The sequence below is a fragment of the Mycteria americana genome, chromosome 2 (assembly GCF_035582795.1).
Source record: "Mycteria americana isolate JAX WOST 10 ecotype Jacksonville Zoo and Gardens chromosome 2, USCA_MyAme_1.0, whole genome shotgun sequence".
Classification (NCBI taxonomy): domain Eukaryota; kingdom Metazoa; phylum Chordata; class Aves; order Ciconiiformes; family Ciconiidae; genus Mycteria; species Mycteria americana.
Genome location: NC_134366.1, coordinates 90,666,324 through 90,687,463, shown reverse-complemented (window position 1 = coordinate 90,687,463; position 21,140 = coordinate 90,666,324). Strand labels below are relative to the sequence as shown.

At 38.9% G+C, this 21,140-nt stretch overlaps 1 protein-coding gene across 1 annotated transcript in view; it reads right to left on the bottom strand.

Annotated features, from left to right (window-relative positions):
• Positions 1 to 21,140, bottom strand: part of CDH18 (cadherin 18) — a 192,442-nt gene that overhangs the window by 134,776 nt on the left and 36,526 nt on the right. Inside the window, 2 exon segments of the mRNA XM_075495641.1 lie at positions 9,549 to 9,668; positions 18,434 to 18,728. Coding sequence (XP_075351756.1) covers positions 9,549 to 9,668; positions 18,434 to 18,728 — 415 coding nt within the window.

Sequence of the window (21,140 nt, the reverse complement as noted above, 5' to 3'; positions counted from 1 at the left end):
AAGATTGTTAGGAGCTGCCAAATCTGGTAGCCTGATGGAGGTGAGGTTGCTGCAGCTCCCTGTTTTTAATCAGTGATTTAGAAGCAGTAGTGGGGCTCAGTGTGTGCTCCCAAGAGGCACACACACAGATGCAACACATACACGCAGTGGGCGACACATATAGAAATACTCAGCACTCAAACACAAATGGCACAAACAGCTTCATCCTTCTGTGGCTGATCAGGAGGAAGGACAGTTTAGTTGGAAATACACACATGTACTCAGCATGGATCCCTCCTGTAACTTGCCTCAGTCTATCCAATAGCTGGCACCTGGACATACAAGTCCGAGGCCTGCAGCTCCCCTCCAGCTGCTGGTACAGCTCCCCTTTTAATCCTGGACACACTCACACATCCCCACCCACGCCAGCACACTATAGAACCCCCAGTAATGGGCCTTATACACTAAGTGTATCCAGTAACTGGCCATGTAACTGGCCAACAGTCACCTTGCATGCCCACTGACACCCCCACATATACATTATGGGCTCTCAGGAGCTGGCTTTGACACCCAGGCTACCCAGGAGCTGGATCCTGGCTCCCTGGTCTCCCCTTGCTTCATGCACAGACACACAGATGCAAACAGGCCTCTCAGTGAACCCACAGACCAGACAGTCGGACCTCTGGGCCCCTGCAACAGCTGACTTGTGAACCCTCTGGTCTCTCCAGTATCTGGCCCAGACTTCTGGCCACATGGATAACTGGCACCCAAGCCACTCATCCGACTCGCTGGCGACTCCAGCCTGATACTCAGTAGTGATCCCACACTGACATTCACACCCATGCAATACGCACATACTCTGTACTCTCCAGTTTGTTGGCACCACAGACACACGTGACTCTCTGACCCGTGGTCCAGCTCCAGTTGCTGGCACTTAAATCTCCAGACACACATGCATACAGACAGAGAGTCCCTTTACTCAGGAAAATAGTTAGAAGTGCAGCATAAGAAGATACAGGACAGACCATGCTGATCAAGCACAGGGCATGTCTAGACACTGGTATGAACAAGAGCCTGTTTACACAGGACTGGCCCCTTTTATCCCCTTGTCGCTCATTTTTTCCTTGCCTTTTCCTCCCTAATCCATCTCAATCCCACCCTTTTCCTGCCTGTGTTTCTTCCTCTAAACATCCCAGAATAGATCTAGTACAATACCATAATGCTCTTCCCTGCATCCCATAATATGTCCCATACCCCTGTAGGCAGTAGTTTCCTCAGCCTCAAGGGTGATCAGGACAGCACCTCCTGTTGACTCCTCATGATGGGTTTCAGCCCCGGCCCATGGGGCTGAGGGTCTCCTGGGACAGCCCTGGGACGAGCCCACGCTCGAGTCTCTAATTAGGGTAGGGGGGTTACTCTCCCAGCGCTGCAGCTCTGCCTTCCTTTGGGTGTGTAGAAACAAGCCTTTTATAAGATAAGCCAACAAGGATGTTCTTCTGCTGAGAACACAGCTTCTTTTACCTCAAATTTTGTAACTTGATGCTGGCCTACTGCCCTGGTTTTGGCTGGGATAGAGATAATTTTCCTCCTAGTAGCTAATACAGTGCTGGGTTTTGCATTTAGTATGAGAATAATGTTGATAACACACTGATGTTTTAGTCATTGCTAAGTAATGTTTACACTAGTCAAGGACTTTTCAGCTTCACATCCTCTGCCAGGTGCACAAGGAGCTGGGAGGGGGCACAGCCAAGATAGTTGATCCAAACTGACCAAAGGGCTATTCCATACCATATGACGTCATGCTCAGTATATAAAGTGGGGGGAATTGGCCAGGGGGACAGCGATCGCTGCTCGGGGACTGGCTGGGCATCGGTCGGCAGATGGTGAGCGGTTGTATCACTTCCCCCCCCGGGGGTTTGTTCCTCTCTCTCTCTTCTTGTTTTCCTTCTCTTTTTTTATTATTATTATTATTATTATTATTATTATTATTATTATTATTATTACTACTACTACTACTACTACTACTATTATTTTATTATTTTCCCCAATTATTAAACCATTCTTATCTCAACCCACGAGTTTTCTTACTTTTGCTCTTCTGATTCTCTCCCCCATCCCACGGGGGGGGGGGGGGGGGGGGGGGCGGGGAGGGGGAGCGAGCAGCTTTGTGGTACTTAATTGCCGACTGGGGCTAAACCACAATAGTCCTTTTTGGCACACAATGTGGGGCTCGAAGGTTTGAGATAATAACAGATTAACCAGAGCATAATAAGGAATTTAGGTCTGTTAATAGTTGCGGGCCAGGATATTGATTCATCTGTTCTTGATATTGGTTTACCTGATCTGCACCATGCTCATTTTTTTTCTGTACCTGTTAAAGATGGGTGTTGGGTTTTGCAGTCTGCTGTGCTCTGCAGTGCTCTGCAGAGAAAGGTATCCAGTACCTGAGGGAATTAGCCATGCTGGAGGTGATTTATGGCGACCTGAACAACAAGCAGTTACCCAAAGATCCAGATGAAGTCAGGTGCGCACAACCCACGTGGCAGAAGTTGGTACGGAGCAAACCAGCGTCATATGCCAACTCATTGGCAGTAATGACCAGGAAAGATGGAAAGGGACAAAGAGTGGAAGAATTGGCTGGCCAAGTCTGGCATTATGAAGAAAGTATCTCTTCCTCCCTCATCTCTGCTGTGGAGAAACTGTCCTGGGACGTCCAGCAACTCAAGGAGGATAGGTCCTACTCCCCACCTGTACAGACCAGTATCTCAGCTGTTAGGAGTAAATGTTCTTCTACTCAAGAGAGAGGATGAGGATGGTACACACCACAGAGAGGACATGAGGAAGTGGGATGGAAAACCTACCTCAACCCTAGAGGCACAGGTACATGAGTTGCAAGGAAAAAACAATCACCAAAGGGGGTTCTTCCAGGAAAATTGCTGCTCCGGTTTGCAGTGGACAGTTCCCCAGACAGAGTAAAAAGGCTGATCTTACTCCTGATTTTAATGAAGGAGATCCTGACTCGTATGTACAAGAAATGGGTAATGAATACTATGACCAGGACTAGAGGGGCCCTGCCTCCAGCCAGGTGGAGGAAAGGGACAACCAAGTTTACTGGACTGTGTGGATCCAATTGCCTGGCACATCAGACCCACAGGAGTATGAGGCTCTAGTAGACACCAGTGCACAATGCACCCTAATGCCATCAAGCTATCCAGGGGCAGAACCCATCTGTATTTCTGGAGTGACAGGGGGATCTCAACCCATAACTGTATTGGAGGCCCAAGTGAGCCTAACTGGGAATGAGTGGCAAAAGCACCCCATTGTGACTGGCCCAGAGGCTCCGTGCATCCTTGGCATAGACTGCTTCAGGAGAGGGTATTTCAAGGACCCAAAAGGGTACAGGTGGGCTTTTGGTATAGCTGCCTTGGAGATGGAGGAAATTAAACAGCTGTCCACCTTGCCTGGTCTCTCAGAGGACCCTTCTGTTGTAGGGTTGCTGAGGGTCGAAGAACAGCAGGTGCCAATTGCTACCACAACAGTGCACCGGAGGCAATATCGCACCCACCGAGACTCCCTGATTCCCATCCATAAGCTGATTTGTCGACTGGAGAGCCAAGGAGTGATCAGTAAGACTCGTTCACCTTTTAACACTTATATATGGCCAGTGTGAAAGTCTAATGGAGAGTGGAGACTAACAGTGGACTATTGTGGCCTGAATGAAGTCATGCCACCACTGAGTGCTGCCATGCCGGACATGCTGGAACTTCAATACGAACTGGAGTCAAAAGCAGCCAAACATTATGCTACAATTGATATTGCTAATGTGTTTTTCTCAATCCCTTTGGCAGCAGAGTGCAGGCCACAGTTTGCTTTCACTTGGAGGGGTGTTCAGTACACATGGAATCGATTGCCCCAGGGGTGGAAACACAGCCCTACCATTTGCCATGGACTGATCCAGACGGCACTCGAACAGGGTGAAGCTCCAGAACAGCTGCAATACATTGATGACATTATTGTGTGGGGTAAAACAGTAGAATTTGTTTTTGAGAAAGGGAAAAAAATAGTCCAAATCCTCCTGAAAGCCCGTTTTGCCATAAAACAAAGTAAGGTCAAGGGACCTGCACAGGATATCCACTTTTTAGGAATAAAATGGCAAGATGGACATCGTCAGATCCCAATGGATGTGATTAAGAAAATAACAGCCATGTCTCCACCAACTAGCAAAGAGGAAACACAAGCTTTCTTAGGCATTTGATATTCCAGGTTACAGACTGATCATAAGCCCTCTCTATCAAGTCATCCGGAAGAAGAAAAATTTCAAATGGGGCCCTGAGCAATGACAAGCCTTTGAACAAATTAAATGGGAGATAGTTCATGCAGTAGGCCTTGGGCCAGTCCAGGCAGGGCAAGATGTAAAGAATGTGCTCTACACCGCAGCCGGGGAGAATGGCCCTACCTGGAGCCTCTGGCAGAAAGCACCAGGGGAGACTCGAGGTCGACCCCTAGGGTTTTGGAGTTGGGGATACAGAGGATCCGAGGCCCGCTATACTCCAGCTGAAAAAGAGATCTTGGCAGCATATGAAGGGGTACGAGCTGCTTCGGAAGTGGTTGGTACTGAAGCACAGCTCCTCCTGGCACCCCGACTGCCAGTGCTGACCTGGATGTTCAAAGGGCGGGACCCCTCTACACATCATGCAACTGATGCTACGTGGAGTAAGTGGTTCGCACTGATCACACAATGGGCTCGAATAGGAAACCTCAGTCACCCAGGAATCTGGAAAGTAATTATGGACTGGCCAGAAGGCAAAGATTTTGGAATATCACCAGAGAAGGAAGTGACACGTGCTGAGGAGGCCCCACTGTATAATAAACTGCAAGAAAATGAGAAGCAATATGCCCTGTTCACTGATGGGTCCTGCTGTATTGTAGGAAAGCATTGGAGATGGAAAGCTGCTGTATGGAGTCCTATACAACAAGTTGTAGAAACTGCTGAAGGAGAAGGTGGATAAAGCCAGTTTGCAGCGGTGAAGGCCATCCAGTTGACTTTAGACATTGGTGAATGAGAAAAGTGGCCAGTGCTCTATCTCTATACTGATCCATGGATGGTGGCAAATGCTCTATGGGAGCGGTTCCAGCAATAGAAGCAGAGCAACTGGCAGTGCAGAGGCAAACCCATCTGGGCTGCAGCATTGTGGCAAGATATTGCTGCCCGGGTACAGAACCTTGCTGTAAAAGTACGTCAGGTAGATGCTCACGCACCCAAGAGTCGGGCCACTGAGGAACATCAAAACAAATGAAGATTGCTAAGATTGAAGTGGCTCAGGTGGATCTAGACTGGCAAGATAAGGGTGAATTATTTATAGCTTGGTGGGCCCATGACACCTCAGGCCATCAAGGAAGAGATGCAACATATGGATGGGCTTGTGATCGAGGGGTAGACTTGACCATGGACACTATTGCACAGGTTATCCATGAATGTGAAACATGCAATGCAATCAAACAAGCCAAGAGGTTAAAGCCTCCCTGGTATGGAGGACGATGGCTGCAATATAAATATGGGGAGGCCTGGTAGATTGATTATATTGCACTCCCACCAAGGCAAGCGCTATGTGCTTACAATGGTGGAAGCAACCACTGGATGCTTGGAAAGATATCCTGTGCCCCATGCCACTGCCCAGAACACTATCCTGGGCCTTGAAAAGCAAGTCCTATGGTGACACGGCAGCCCAGGAAGAATTGAGTCAGACAACGGGACTCATTTCCGAAACAGCCTCATAGACACCTGGGCCAAAGAGCATGGCATTGAGTGGGTATATCACATCCCCTATCATGCACCAGGCTCTGGGAAAATTGAACGATACAATGGACTGTTACAGACTACACTGAGAGCAATGGGTGGTGGGACATTCAAACATTGGGATACACATTTAGCAAAGGCCACCTGCTTAGTCAACACTAAGGGGATCTATCAGTTGAGCTGGCCCTGCCAATCAAAAATTTTATGTACTGTAGAAGGGGATAAAGTCCCTGTAGTGCACATAAAAAATATGCTGGGGAAGACAGTCTGGGTTACTCCTGCCTCGGGCAAAAGCAAGTCCATTCATGGGATTGTTTTTGCCCGAGGACCTGGGTGTACTTGGTGGGTAATGCGAGAGGATGGGGAAGTCCACTGTGTACTTCAAGGGGATTTGGTTTTGGGTGAAAATATCCAATGAACTGAATAGTATGATATTAATTGCTATATAATACTGTATGTTATCTCTTTTACGGTTTCTATATGCCACATCAATGGTATTTCAGTGAGAATCACCCAGATTAATGAAGAACGAACTTAAATGAAACCGAGCAAAGTGCAGCGGTGATGGAACCAGAACTGACTTCAGCATGCAACAATCCAACACCACACACCACCTCTCCTGCCCTGAAGGACTGTTATGACAGATGGAGCCCAAAGTCATGGACTAAATGAACTCAACAGACATTTCAGAGAGATGGCCCGTAGACCAAGGGAATGATATCTGTGTGTATACATCAAAAGACAGGAAAAGTGGTGGTGATTGGCTGGAATGTATTAGAAAGGGTAGAACCTGGGCATGACGTAGATGGTATAGAATAAGGGGTGGCTACTGTCCTGGTTTCAGCTGGGATAGAGTTAATTTTCTTCCTAGTAGCTGGTATAGTGCTGTGTTTTGGATTTTAGTAAGAGAATAATAGTGATAACACACTGATGTTTCAGTTGTTGCTAAGTAATGTTTACACTGGTCAAGGACTTTTGAGCTTCCCATGTTGTGCCAGGTGCACAAGGAGCTGGGAGGGGTTACAGCCAAGAAATCTGATCCCAACTGGCCAAATGGCTATTCCATACCATATGACGTCATACTCGGTATATAAACTGATGAGAATTAGCTGGGGGGCAGCGATTGCTGCTCGGGGACTGACTGGGCATTGGTTGGTGGGTGGTGAGCAGTTGCATCACTTTTTTTTTCCCTGGCTTTTGTTCCTCTCTCTCTCTTCTTGTTTTCCTTTTCATTACAATTTTTTTTTTCAACTATTAAACTGTTCTTATCTCAACCCACAAGTTTTCTTACTTTTGCTCTTCCAATTCTCTCCCCCATCCCACTGGAGGAGGAGGGTGAGTGAGCGGCTGTGTGGTGCTTAGCTGTTGACTGAAGCTAAGCCACTAGCCCCACTATTACGTTTTAGATGTATGAATTCTAAAATCCTTAAACTATTCAAAAAATCCATAATTTTAAAGTCTTCAGATAGTAAGATGTTTAAAACCATGTTTGGGTTGCACTAAGATAGAAGCAGAAGACTTCTTAAGATGAGTATTCACACTAGAGCTAAGAACAGCTTGATGTCTGCATCTGATAGCTGCAAGAAGCTTTACTGATAGTGATAAAAGATCCTTAGGCTTCACAAACATTACATTCAGTTATGAATGTTGGGACCTCTTTCTGTCTTTTTCCCTGTTTTGGCCCTCTTTCTTGTAAAGGAATTTTGTGCATGTCACAGTAAATTCAGAAAACTTCCAGATAAAATATAACTAAGATGGAATCGAACAATTCAAGCCTTAGGAAAAATAGGTCACAGAAATGCTTGCGAATTCAGAAGACTGATGTTTTTAGAAAATGAGTGTGGTGAAATTTCTTAGTGAAACACTCTATTCTTCAAGACTTTCCCATCATTTCCAATATTCTACTTCTTCCCATTAGATCATGCCAAATTAAATTATCTGTTATTCTGGAATTATAAAAAGACAACTTATCAAATCAAAAAGCCTTATCCGTTTTTTTTCACTGTTCCACTATCGGTTTACCTTGTAAGTTATTTATTCCTTTGCCATTTTAATAGACAAAGGTATCAGAAACTTTTTCATATTCTATACACGTATTAAAAACAGTTTAAGTTCACAAAGTATTACTAAATCCCTGTCAAAGCCTAAGGCTTGGGGATTGCAAATACACTCCCATCTGCTTTCTTTATAACATACAAACAGTGATATAACAATACAATTTTTTTTTTGTGATACAGATCTGATACTGAGAACATCCACTATGATTCTTCACTGACTGAATAGCGGCTCCAGATTACAAGTTCCACACCATTATAAAAATAAAAAATATAGGCCATTGCCTCAGAGTGACAAAACAGAAGCAGAAATGTAGCCCAGCATTGTGTTTCTAAGTAAAACAGGGGCAGAGAGATCTTGAGGACAGTACCGCTGATTTTCCATACCTCTTAGCTGTTAGTTGTTAACATGTACCTCAGCGTGGTTTTAGCCTGTGCCAGCTAGTACTCTGCCAGACTGTACTCACACATGGCTCGGTAAGGTGTGTGCCAGCAGCCATTACCGAAACACAGTATGGATGACCAAGCCTGCCTCAGGTTTGCTCCCAGTACCTTATATAGTCCTCCAACATGACCCTGTCAGGCTTTGCAGTCTTAGGCCTTTCTAACATGACCTCACAAATTTATAGAATAATTTAGGTTGAAAGAGACCTCTGGGGGTCATCGGGTCCAGCCTCCTACTCAAAGGAGGCCTAACCTCAAAGCTAGCTGAGATGGCACAGATACACTTCTCTTGGTAATGAAGCAAGCGTATACCTCCAAGTTCCAGAGATTAACGTACACAAGCAAAGACACTTAAATGTAAAAACACTACAACGTTTTTTTACAAAATTTACACTATTTACACTAAACTTACTTCACTTCAGCACATTTTAAAAATCATTAGTCTTCCCTACAGTTAAGTGTAGGGATCACTATATTTCATTCTTTCCCCTCAGTATTAAATTTTCGATATAGATAGGGAAAAATATCAGATGACATTTTCAGATGAAAGAAGTACTTTCTTAAATTATATTTCCTCATTATTAAGGACTATAAATGCACACTAAAAATATACCATCATATTAATATTTAAGATAATGCTCTTCAGAAAATCTAAAACTAGTAACAACCCCCATACCCAAAAGAGATTTCTTGTCTCTTTAAAGAAACCAATTTGGATTCATTATACATAACTTACACTTTGTAGAAAAAAGGAGAGGGTGATGCATAGAGTTTAAGCATAAATATTTCAGCTCATTCTACTTCTTGAATCATAAAATAAATTTTCAGTGAAATGGCAATACTGCAGTTTTATAAATATGAGAATTATATTAATTTATTATGGTATATGTGTTGAAGCACACATTCAATAATCCTCCCAAGCCTATTCTTCAGGCAAAACAAAGCATTTAAAATCATAACATATTAGGCACACTTGAGTCACTTCCTAAACAGAGGCTTGAAAAGACGAAAAAGTGCTATTCCAGTTTGGCTGAATGGCTCACATCATGGTATGATGCAGAATTAATTCTGTACACAGTAGGCTCATTTTATTACTCAGCAAAACATAGCAACTTCTAAATTTCATAGTGTTAAAGCAAGAAGTAGGATATAATAGGAATTTAAAAAAAAAAAATCCCACCCACCTGCGTTTTGTACATTGGATTTCACCTACCAGACTTAGTTAACTGCAACATATTAGCCAAATCACACTGACAGAAATATAAAATACCCACCTGTTTTAGGGTCAACAGAGAAATATGGCTGTCCCTGAAGAATACTGTACACTACTCTGGCGCTGTTTCCATACGTAGGGTCATCTGCATCTGTGGCTGTCACCTGTAGAACAGATGTACCTGTATATACAGGAAAATAAAAGTTAATTGATAATAAATACAATTTTCTGACAAATATGAATAGTTTTAGATGCATTTTTGAAACTTCTACAGTCCTCACATTCTACAATTGAGAGATTAATAACATTTTCTCCATATGTTATTATCGTATCATATTTATAAGGAAAACTATTTATACTCATTTGAAAAAAACTTTTTCTCTCTATATATGTATATGTAACTTATTTACATATATATAAAAACATAAATAGTAACTACATAGCATGCATATTTATGCATGTTCACTCATATAGACCCCAAACTCGGATATTGCTTAGACTTCTGAACAACTTGTATTTATGGACTTCAGGATTATCTTCATCCACAATACAAAATAATGTTGAAGTGCATATTTAAAATAATTTGCATAAACACCCCCAAATCAATAAAAGATTATAAGGGAATCAAAAAACCTAGCTATTGGAAGGCATAAAAGATCTGAAAATGAAATAACTACTAGAACCTTCTCGGAATTCCAATGGTGGATCCAAATTGGAAAGATAAGTGGTTCAGAAGACAGATATTTGTATGCTGTTAATAAATACCATTAGAAAAATAAAATCACAATTTCTAGCATGTCACTAAGTGGGATAACTTATAAGTAACACTTTGTAGAAAATAAAATGCATAAGTACTGCACAAATAGAATAGAGACAAGTGATTTTACATTTTACTGTATTTTTCAAGACATTTAATGGTTAATCTTTTTTGCTATCACTGCCCAACACTTCACATAAGAAATCAGTAACTGACAAATTGGCAAGTTATTAAAGGTTCAGTATTCATCCCACTTGTTTATCCTTCTACAGACACTGCTTTCTACAGACTCCTTTGGCCCAGTATTAAAATACAGGAATAATAATAACTGAACAGGCTGCTCTCATGTAATTCTGCATCTGAAAGTGGCTTCTCAGTTAAATTAACCACTGAGGCATCACCTGCACTCTGGGGTGTTCAATTTCACATCCTAGTTGTGAGGAGAAGTATGCTTTTGAACTGAATCCCTTGATCTCCCCCACTTTTCGTACTTTGATTTGCCTCATAGAACAGTTTCAGAGCATGTTAAAAAGATTCCTTTGGAGGAGACTAAACCAGAAGATGTGCTTTAGCAGCACATCTGATTTATTCTCACTGTTAATGGGCATTTAGTCTCAGAGACCAGACAAGAGCTAGTCTGAAATAAGACTTCCCAAAAACATACGGTATGGACATCGGATCCTCAGTTCCAACTGTTTAACTTCATAGATCAGTTTCCATTGCACAGAACTGTTTGTTAATGTGCACACCCTCAGTGTACACTGGGAATAGAAATACCTAAAATCACGGAGTCTCACTGTGAGTACAGCAAAGCAAGCACGTAAATCTTTGTAGATTTGGATTTTTCACTGTTTGAATAACTATTCATTCGTTTGTGCCACACTAACTTGGACACCGAGAGTTGCTTTTTGTATCTCTGCTGGAGATTTAGTAAAAGGTACAGAAAACGTGTCTGCATACTTAAACATACTGTCTTCTGGTCTCTGAATAGCCCAAATGCATACAGTCTCATAGATAAATATATTCACACAGCAGATATAAGGACACCTTGATGAATTTGAAGTTGAATATTGTAATAAAATCAAGCTGGAGCTAGTAGTCTGTTCATAGTTATTCAGGAGTTAATGGTAAAACTGACTAAATTGCTGTATTTGGGTTTATGTGGCAAGGTAAACAAATATGAATTATAGTTAGTGTAATTTTCTTAAAATGCTCTAGGAATCTATTCAGTCATATTTATTTGCGATCTAAACTTAGAATAAGAGTTCCTGCATACCACATCAGGCCACTTCAAAGAACAGAAGATGCATTTTTTTCCCCTATTCTATAGCTTACCTAAATACTGTAATGATATATTTCTGTAGCCCAGTTTGGCAATAATTTCTAACTTGAGGTGGAAAAGCTGTGACCTTTCTGTCTTCTAGTTAAGCTTGTTGTATTCAAGGGTGAAGGCCTCTCCACACTAATTTGTTGTTTTACCTTTATTCATGGCTTCATTATTTTATGTTGGAATCTTGTGGAATCATTAAAGATCAATAGGTTACTGATACACAATTATTTTATTTTTTTAAATTGCATACAACAGAAACATACCCATCCAACAGGTATAGTCAGTCACCTACCAGAGTTTGCTATCCAGAGTGCCGGGCAACTTCTGTACCTTTTTATCTATAGATTTTCCTGCTTCCAGGAAAACAGTTGCCAACAGTTGCCTACTCGTCTAACAGGTTGAGTTCCCATTTGCATTTTTTCCCCAGAGTTCTAGAAAATCAAGGTAGTTTTTGGAATGGATGAACAGATTTTGGCTATTTCAGAAGACAAAAATACTAGGAATACTGAGATTTCATGGTTCTCTCATTCTTCAGAGAATTCCTTCTCTCCTCTCCTTATTTTAAAAGGTAGGGGATAGAATTTGAGTGCTTGTATTGCTCATTGATGTGGGACAATGAAACAGGGCTAGTGAAAGGCGATATCTCACATGAGCAGCTGACAGGTCATTTTAGCATGAATGGAATGCTATTATACCTTAAAATCCACCACAGTGATTTTCTAATACATCTGTATCTCTCTCCTAAGAAACACCTGATAATAGTAATTTCGTATTGAATAGTATCGAATAGTGGAAAAGTGTTCTCTTTCCGTCTAAAAGAATACCTAGAATCACAAGTTTTAACTCAACCCCCCACCCCACCTCTCAAACCCTCAGTCAGTACAATGTAGCTCATCAGATGCTTAACCTTTTCACTGTATTACACTAGGACGCTCAGGATCTTACAAGATATACCCATACGGGCCTTTTGCCTAACTCTTGCTTGATTTGCTGAGCACAGAGTAAAGGCAGCTTGTGAAAGCTGCGGGTTAGAATGCCTTGTGAGGAAAAAGATAAAGAGGGTACCTTTACCTTCCAATTACTCCTTTCAAAGTTAGCATCATTCAGCTCATCAACATGACAGACAAATCACAATTCCAAATATATTTGTACCATTCAGATGTAGCATCAGTTTTGGCTGTTGAGCTATGTGTTATGAAGGATTTAGATGGAAAAGTATACAGTATAGCTACCTTGTTATTTTTAATGTTAACAATTCTGAAGAAAATAATCTAATACAAAAAATAAGGATCTAATTTCCCTGGAGGCCTCAGAACAGATATGAACATTGGACCCAGAGGCATACCTTCCATACTTTCTTCATTAACCTACTGTGAAAATGCCTGTCAAGAAAAACTCAAAATTTTGCTGTGAAAGCATTTTGACACTCCAGTTAGGCAATAAAAAAGACTTTTTTCCCCAAAGTGGAGGCTCTGCTTATTCAGAGTACAACTACCATTCCACATGATTTCCCGCTACAGTTTAGAGTTTACGTATTGGGAATTCTGTTTTCTTAGCTAATGCTTTACACAGAGCTGTAAAATATGTCTGTATGCTCTGAACACCACTCTGTAAGCTTTGCCTTTTTTCTGTTATCAAAAATAAGGATACTTTTGTTTGGGAAATCAAGTTGTAGTTTTATTTCAAAATATCTTCTTTTGTTTTTCTCTTTTTTTGAATATCTTTACAATAAAAATTTTGTAAGTTATGTATCAAAGAAAAGTTGAAGGGAAATACTTCAATCTGTCTCTCTGAAGACAAATTTTTAATGTTTAATGACGCAGTTCAATAAAACTTAACTGTTGCAAATCTGTATGCATGACTTTCCATAGTTTGCTGCACTGTTAAAATCTCAAATGGATCAATATTGAACAAAAAGTAAAAGAAATTAAAAAAAAGGTGGAGTTTAATGAACACAAGGATTTCCTGCCTAACTAAACTAATTCTTAAAATTGTCTTAACACACTAACAAGTCAACACAACATGTTTTAGTTTCATTCTACATTAGAAAACAGTGATTTCACCAGGAAATCAACACTTCTAGTCCAGTGACTATATTACTGATCCAAGTCCTCACTGTAGAAAATCTCAATATTTTTTTGTCAGTTATCTTCATTAGAAGATAAAAATCAAACAACACAGGAAGGTAAATAGGCACTTCTCATACAAATAATATTTATGAACGCCATTAATATTGTCTTCCAGATTATCTGAAATTATGACTACCTCACATTATAAAAACCTGGAAAGAAGTTCAGAAAAGTCCAGTGTGTCTATTGGTTTCCTAAGTAGAATTTATTGGGAATACTCTTCTTAGGCATGACCTCAACACTAGAAAATTTAATATGCAATATGTCACTCATTTTGAAGCTGTCTGAAAATGAGAAGATATGCAAGGCTTTTACTGGTTGAAAAATGTTTTTCTTTCCTTTTACATTTAGATAATGATGACCCTTTCATAATCCTTAAAACAGCATAGTTATAGCTCTCAATGAGACTGAGTTTTTTACACTGCAGAAGAAATAATTTCAGATATAAACCTTGGTTCTTGAGCCAACTTTTAGGAAAAAGGTTCAATGAAGGCAAGGAATATGTGTTTTCTTTCAGCTCTTTCAGCATAGTACATAAAACATAAATAATATGTTCACTTTGTGCCACAGTAAACGCTGTGATCTAATATTTGGCGAATAATTTAACAAAACTTACCTGTAATTCTTGTCAGTGACCTTAAAAAAGAAAAGCCATAAAGGTCCTACAGCTTTTACAAGTAGATCAAGAAAGGTTCAACTTGTGGGAAAAATACCAGCTAACTTCTCGGGGAGACAGACAGGAACCTGCTGTTGAAACTAAACAGCATAACGGAGATCAAAAATACCACCTGCCACTCAGCATGAGGGCTGTTACAGAGAGAGACAGTAACATTGAAAGTTCTTTAAATGACCATGCAAAAAAGTGGAAGAAATTTTTAACGTAGTGAAGCATCCTTAGGAATTAATGAAATAACAACAAGAAGTTCAGTTATGTATACACTCCACAGCTAAATGTCAAAAAACGTGCTAATTACAGAACAAATTAAAATGGCATATGGATCTCCATTATTCGACAGAAAGAATGTATCCTGTGGAAGCAATAATAGAATTAGTCTTCCTGAGACTGCACACAATAAAATGCTTTCAGTATGCAACAAACACAAACAAATCAATAAGGGAAAAAGAAAATAATGATCATAAATTTACCATGAAAATATAATGTATGCCTACAGCAGATTGCCTGTATGGCGGGATATGAAAATTCAGTTTTATTCATACAACAGAAAAGCTTTGTGGAATAGATATTTTAATGATTTAAGTCAGGTACAACCAGTAAAGTATTTAATTTATAAAACATATGCATTAATGCTTTATTTTATCACTAAAACTTCCTTGGTTTACCATAATCCACTCTGTTTTATAACCCAAAATCTATCCCAAACTAACTATTCAAATTGTTCTTTGGAAAACAGTAACTTGTATAATGTAGTCGTACAGTAACACCAAGATTCAGACTACTACAGAATTATGACTAACATCTATGTAAGAATACTACATTTTGAGAGCATGAAAAAAAGAGAACTTTTATAAATAGAATGAAGAAATAAAAAATAATTATATTAGCTGCTTTTGACTTTGAGGATAACATTGGTTTCCTTTCCACTGTCTTTCCTTCTATGCAGAAAATAAAAGGCTTCCACAGGGGAAAAAATAATCAATTGATTAAAATGGTCTCCATTAAAGACAAAGGAAACTGAAGAAAGAGGAAGACAAGAGTTAAGCAATTTTGGAGACAGTCGATAAAGGAAATGAATTTCACATCAAGACAGTCTGTGGTGTGACTAGAGAACTGAGATAAGAGCTTAGATGTTACTGAAATGAACTGTAACTCTAATGGTAAAGCTTTGTGCCACAGTGAATTATCAAAGACAATTGAAGAGGTTTCATACAGGCCCACAATATTCTTACGGGAGCTCTATCCCCTCACCGTAGTACTTCCCACAAAGGTGCATTTCTTAAATAGTTCTGGTTTTATGACATTTACTCATAGAAATACTGCCCTTCTGTACTTCCATAAATTTCTTGTAGGAATTATATTTGTGATAGTACGCTCAGATGGTTAAAAGAGGGAATTCTACACTAAAAATATGTCCTGTTATATGCACTAGCATCACTGTATAGGTGGAATGGAGACCTACATGTTTATATCTCTGAGAAGTAACAGATGAGATCAAAGAAGTTAGTATTTGAGAGGAAGCTGTGGTTTAAAAGAACAATAAACAATTTGCAAATTATTTTAAGGAATGAAAATACATTTGATCTATAATCTGAAAATCTTTATTAGCTAGATACTGACCAAACAAGAATGGCTAACAAAGATTGTTCTAGTAGAGACCCAGAAGAGGCTATTAGAAATAATAACATTAATAAATAATGATAATAAATGTGGGAGGAGGGGAAAATAGAAATTACAAGCAAAGATGAGGTAGCAATTCCCAGTTAGAGGGAAACGGACTGCGTAAAGAAGAAAATTCGTAAAAGGGAAGCTGAAGGGTAATATGGGAACAATGACCTATGAAAGAAGAAGAAATAAGGAAATAAAAGGAGACCAAAGAAAATGTTTCTCCCTTCATGCATTCTTGTTGCAAGAGGGACCACAGGAAAAAAAGGCTTAGAGTTCTCCACGGCTAGGAAGAGACATCTGAAAGAGCACACTGTGGGAGGACTTGGAAGAGAGGAGAGGACTGGAAAGAGAGAAAGGTACTACAAGTACCTACAAAGAACAAAGTATTAGAACAAGACAATTATCATGCAGACAGGTAGACTATTTTTCAGAACGTTACATATGGAGGACATTTTGAGAAGAAAATCAAGGAACTATTCCTATGTGTCAGTGTAGTGGCAGTCGCAGTGAGAGAAAGAATGAAGAGGCAGTAATCAAGTCAGGGGAAAAGAAAGAGAATGGGGGAAATTTTTTATATCCTTTTAAAACATGGATAGGGATAAAACATAGATTGAGAGGATACTCTTAAGCTTGAGAGTCCATTTAATACAATCTGATTTTGCATGGTAGATAGGAAAGAATACTTATTCTCTACTTTATACAAGATTAACACCACTTAGGTCAATGAAGAAGCCACTGGTGTAAAAATCAGTCTCTGCTTCCAATCTGTCACAGCTCTGAACTCCATGGTTCAGGAACAAGATTTAATATCTTTCAGTCTTTCCAGGACTGGTATGATTACTACATGTTTGCAAATATTTCATATGCCACACTTCATTTGTATATGAAAGAACAGAATTGTAGATGTGTTTGGAATGCACTATTTTTACTATGCATAGCTGTAATGGAAACTGTGGTTTTGGCCTGTTTAGTGTCTCCACATGAAATATTTCTTTGCATACTGTGAAAGTGCATGCAGTTCAAACAGTATGCAGACTTCCACAAATAGATTAAACTTCCCTCTTTACACAGTCAATATGTCTGAACTCAGCATAATAATGTCAGGTGGTACCATAGAAGATGAACTGAACGCAGATTCACAGCTTAAAATTAATTTCACCTATCTACACTAGGAAAGTTGTACAAGGTACCCTCCTATCCAAAATAATTACATTAACAAAATACCATATCTGACTTTCAAGTATGGAACAAAACACTTCTGTTATTTTCTGATCTATTCATATCAGTTATCAATACAAAGTGATTAAATGATGACAAACCATTAAGATTCAATGACAATATTAATTCGTTCTTATATGTATGATAAATATTGTTGTGAGAGTTGAGTAACTACATGTATTTTAATATTTTTCCCTTTTAATTTTTAAAATTCTACTCTGCAGAAGTTAAAAGTCTATCACCTGCTTAATTAGACAAACAGCACGGAGAGAACAACAAATTATCTACTTTTCACTTGGGAAAATTAGACACATCTTGGACTTGAAAGTTGTTTCTTAGATGGGGTGTGTAGGGATTTGGGGAGAAAGGGAAAAGAGTGTGTTCATGAGGTAACTATCTGTACTGTCCATTCAGTAATAAAAGACAGCAGACATATTTCAGAAAGACCAGTCATGACAGTTAAGCTTTCTTAAAAGAATATCTAGCTAGCATAAAAGTCATATTTCCATCTGTCTATCCTAGACTAGTTATGTAGCTTTGATGTTGTGGTATTAGAGGCAAGTTATAAACTAATTTCAATACCAGAGAAGCAATAAATAAAGAAAATTGATTGCATAATGTAGCACATCAAGGAATAAGAAGTTCTGAACTACATTTCTAACAGGGAAAACCAAAGATCAGTATTTTTTTGAACTTCAGTTCACTTTATAAGAAACTTAATAAAGGTAAATAAACTTATAACAGCATGATCTAAAATAATCTAGAAAACTACCATTCCTTTGCATTTGTTTAATTCTGTGAATTGCATAGACTACTCATGTAGACATAAGAGAATGCCATAAAGTGTGTAGTTGAATGAGGATATATGAATACATCTTGTTTCTAGAGTGCAAAGTACCATTTGTCCAGGAATGTCTGTTAAAACATTCAAGAATAAGAGTTACTCTCCTTTACAGTCAGCATGTGTGTGTGTGTGTACTGTTTTCTTAATATGAATGTTCCAAGTAACATACAAGGTTGCATTTGATGTCTTCATATCATCTCTTCTCAACTGTAATATCTTTTACATACAATCAACAATATAATAATGTGTCATAAATTTGTCAAACAGTATGTGGCATTTTCACTTGTTAAAAGACTGTTGAATAGAACAATTTGTTTTCCTTACCCATTTCAGACATCTCTGGCACAGTAACAATGTATGGTCCATCTGTAAATTTTGGTGCATTGTCGTTGATATCCTGCACTTTGATAATAAATTCAGATTCAGGTTCGAGTGGCTTGTTTGTCCGTCTATCAATAGCTTGGGCATGAAGCACATAGTGTGTCTTCTGCTCTCGATCTAGGCTTTTGGTTGAATGGATGTCTCCAGTCGTGTCATCAATAATAAATATAGTTCCTGCCCCTTCTCCAGTAAGAATGTATTTGACTGATCCATCACCTTTGTCGGAATTGGAGTGCAGCTGTAGAATATATACACATAAAATCATATAAAATGACATATTAAATTTCATAAAAGGTTATTGCACATAAGATATAGAAACTATAATATTATTGTTAGCACCGTTCTACTTAGTTTTTAACCTTCCCACCTCTTGCCATAATTTCTCATGTGCTATTTTTGGCAAGTCAATCATTTTGTTCAGGGTCATTTCCACCCAGCATAGTTCATTTTTTAAGTTGGGATTTCTTGGGTTCTACATCCGTTCTAGAAAACTTCCCTAAGTCAAGAATATTCTAGTAACTGGGGTGTTTTTAATTTTATTTTGGTTTGGTTTTAGTCCTTCTAGTAGTTTCTTACAGCACTCATTGCTAGAAACTCTGCCTTAGGCACTAAGCCTGAAGCAGTCGCACTGAGGATTGTCTGCTTCAATGATTGTAGTTCAGTCCCATCATCTATGTTACCTCCTGTGGCCCCAAGGACAGCATCATTTACTGCAAAAGGAAACTGTGTAGTGTGGCAGTGACAGATGTCTGTCCAGGTTTACTCTATCCCTCAACAAAACACAGCCATTTTCTCTGGGTTTTGTTTGTTTGTTTTTAATTAGAAAGTCACCTAGTTTGCTTGTATTTAAATTATTTATAATGAAGTAATGACCTTTGGTTGATACTTCCAGCATTTTCATTGTTCCTAACACACACTTTGTACTAAAAAATATACATTAAATATATTATACCTGTCCTTGAGTAGAATAAAGCTTATATTTATTGGGGGGGAAGGGGGGGAAGGAAAAGTCACTAAGTATCCTGGTGTATTAAGAGATAACATGAAACAGCTACCCATTAAGTCTCAGTGCTTCTAACTTGACTCTAAAGAATTGCCTGTTTAGATAAAAAATGAACATGTGTTCTCTGAGAAGGAGGGGTGATTTTTTGATAGAATGAGAGGCTTCATGCTTTTTTTCTTTAAAATGACTTTGAGAACAGAATGTATTTACTGAGATGCACAATGAGAACAAAGTGATAATGCAGAAATGAACAGCCTCAGGTATTGTGCAGTTATATTGTGATGTTAAATCAGAAGGGAAACTTTCTAATTTTAAGAACTCACTCATTCTTATTCTTATCCCACTGCTCTGACTATCTCTCAATATCTGCAATGTGGCATTACTAAGTTTCTATACAGAATCTGAGCAAAGCAGAAGCAGAATGCCAGGTATTATTTTTCATTAATGGAACACAAGGTGTCAGTTTCCAGACTCCTTTCCATTCTCAGTTCAGAAATCATTTAGGGTTGGATAGAGAGAAAATAAGACTTTTGGAGGTTCAAATAATCTTTTTCCTGACTTGAAACAGAAGATACACAGGTGCTGCTATTTTCTCACTCTCTCCTTTGCACCTTTTTTGCCAGGTCTTTGTCTTGCCTTTAAAATTATCTAGCTTGCTATTTGTAAAAGGAGTAAGCATATGGGTCTTGATGACATTTTTAATCTCATGTATTAAATCTATGAAATTATGGTGTCGCACATTAATTTATACCTTTTCCTGTAGGGGGGGTTGGGAGGGGGAAGTCTAATAAAATTAAGATTGTCACTTCAATGTAGCGGAACTTCAGTCAATGTACTATACACTTATCTGAGCCACAAGAAGATCTGACTGAATAACCAAAACAAAACTGGGTCACCACTGTGGACCCAATTTTTTTATTTTGAAAATGGAAGAAAGAAAGAAGCAGAGAAAGGGTCTGTTTGCTTGGCTTTGTCTTTATAGGACAGCAGGACAGTCTTTCTTATACCATTCCTTTAGAGTAGTGATGGGCAAAATTCTGGTTACATCTCTTCTTATTCTCAGAATAATACTGTATTCTATTAACAAAGGAATAATTGACTCAACGCAAAATGCCAGGGATCCAAACTTGCTATAAAGTCAAAATGTTCTCTGAAAAGATTTATTCCTAAAACCAAGAATAGTAGGTATTCTGGTATTCTATCCCTTGTTTACTGGTATTCTAATTTTTCAGAAACAATCAGAATTCTTTTTCTCTTGCTGCAGGTTCCTTTTTTGATAAAATGATTCCTAAGTGTTAGTGTTTGCAAATGTTAACATTTGCCTCAGAAAGACTGTCTCTAATTTATGGGGAAAAAAAACCAAGAAAGCCAGGAGAAAAATTGTCTGCCCAAGAAATTGACAAATTTGCTGAGTTTATGAAGCTATAAGGAACTCAAGTTAAAACTATCCCAAACTGAAAAAGATCAGAAGGATCTCCGTTCTCATTCTCTCCTTTTAACTCTGCATGTGTATATGTAAAAGCATATTCAGGTATAAAATACAGAGATCCCACCAAAAATCACTGTATTCATAACTGGAATTATGAAATTATAAACTAATTAAGAAATTGGTTATATAGATATGTAAGAAATCAACAGAATAAGGAA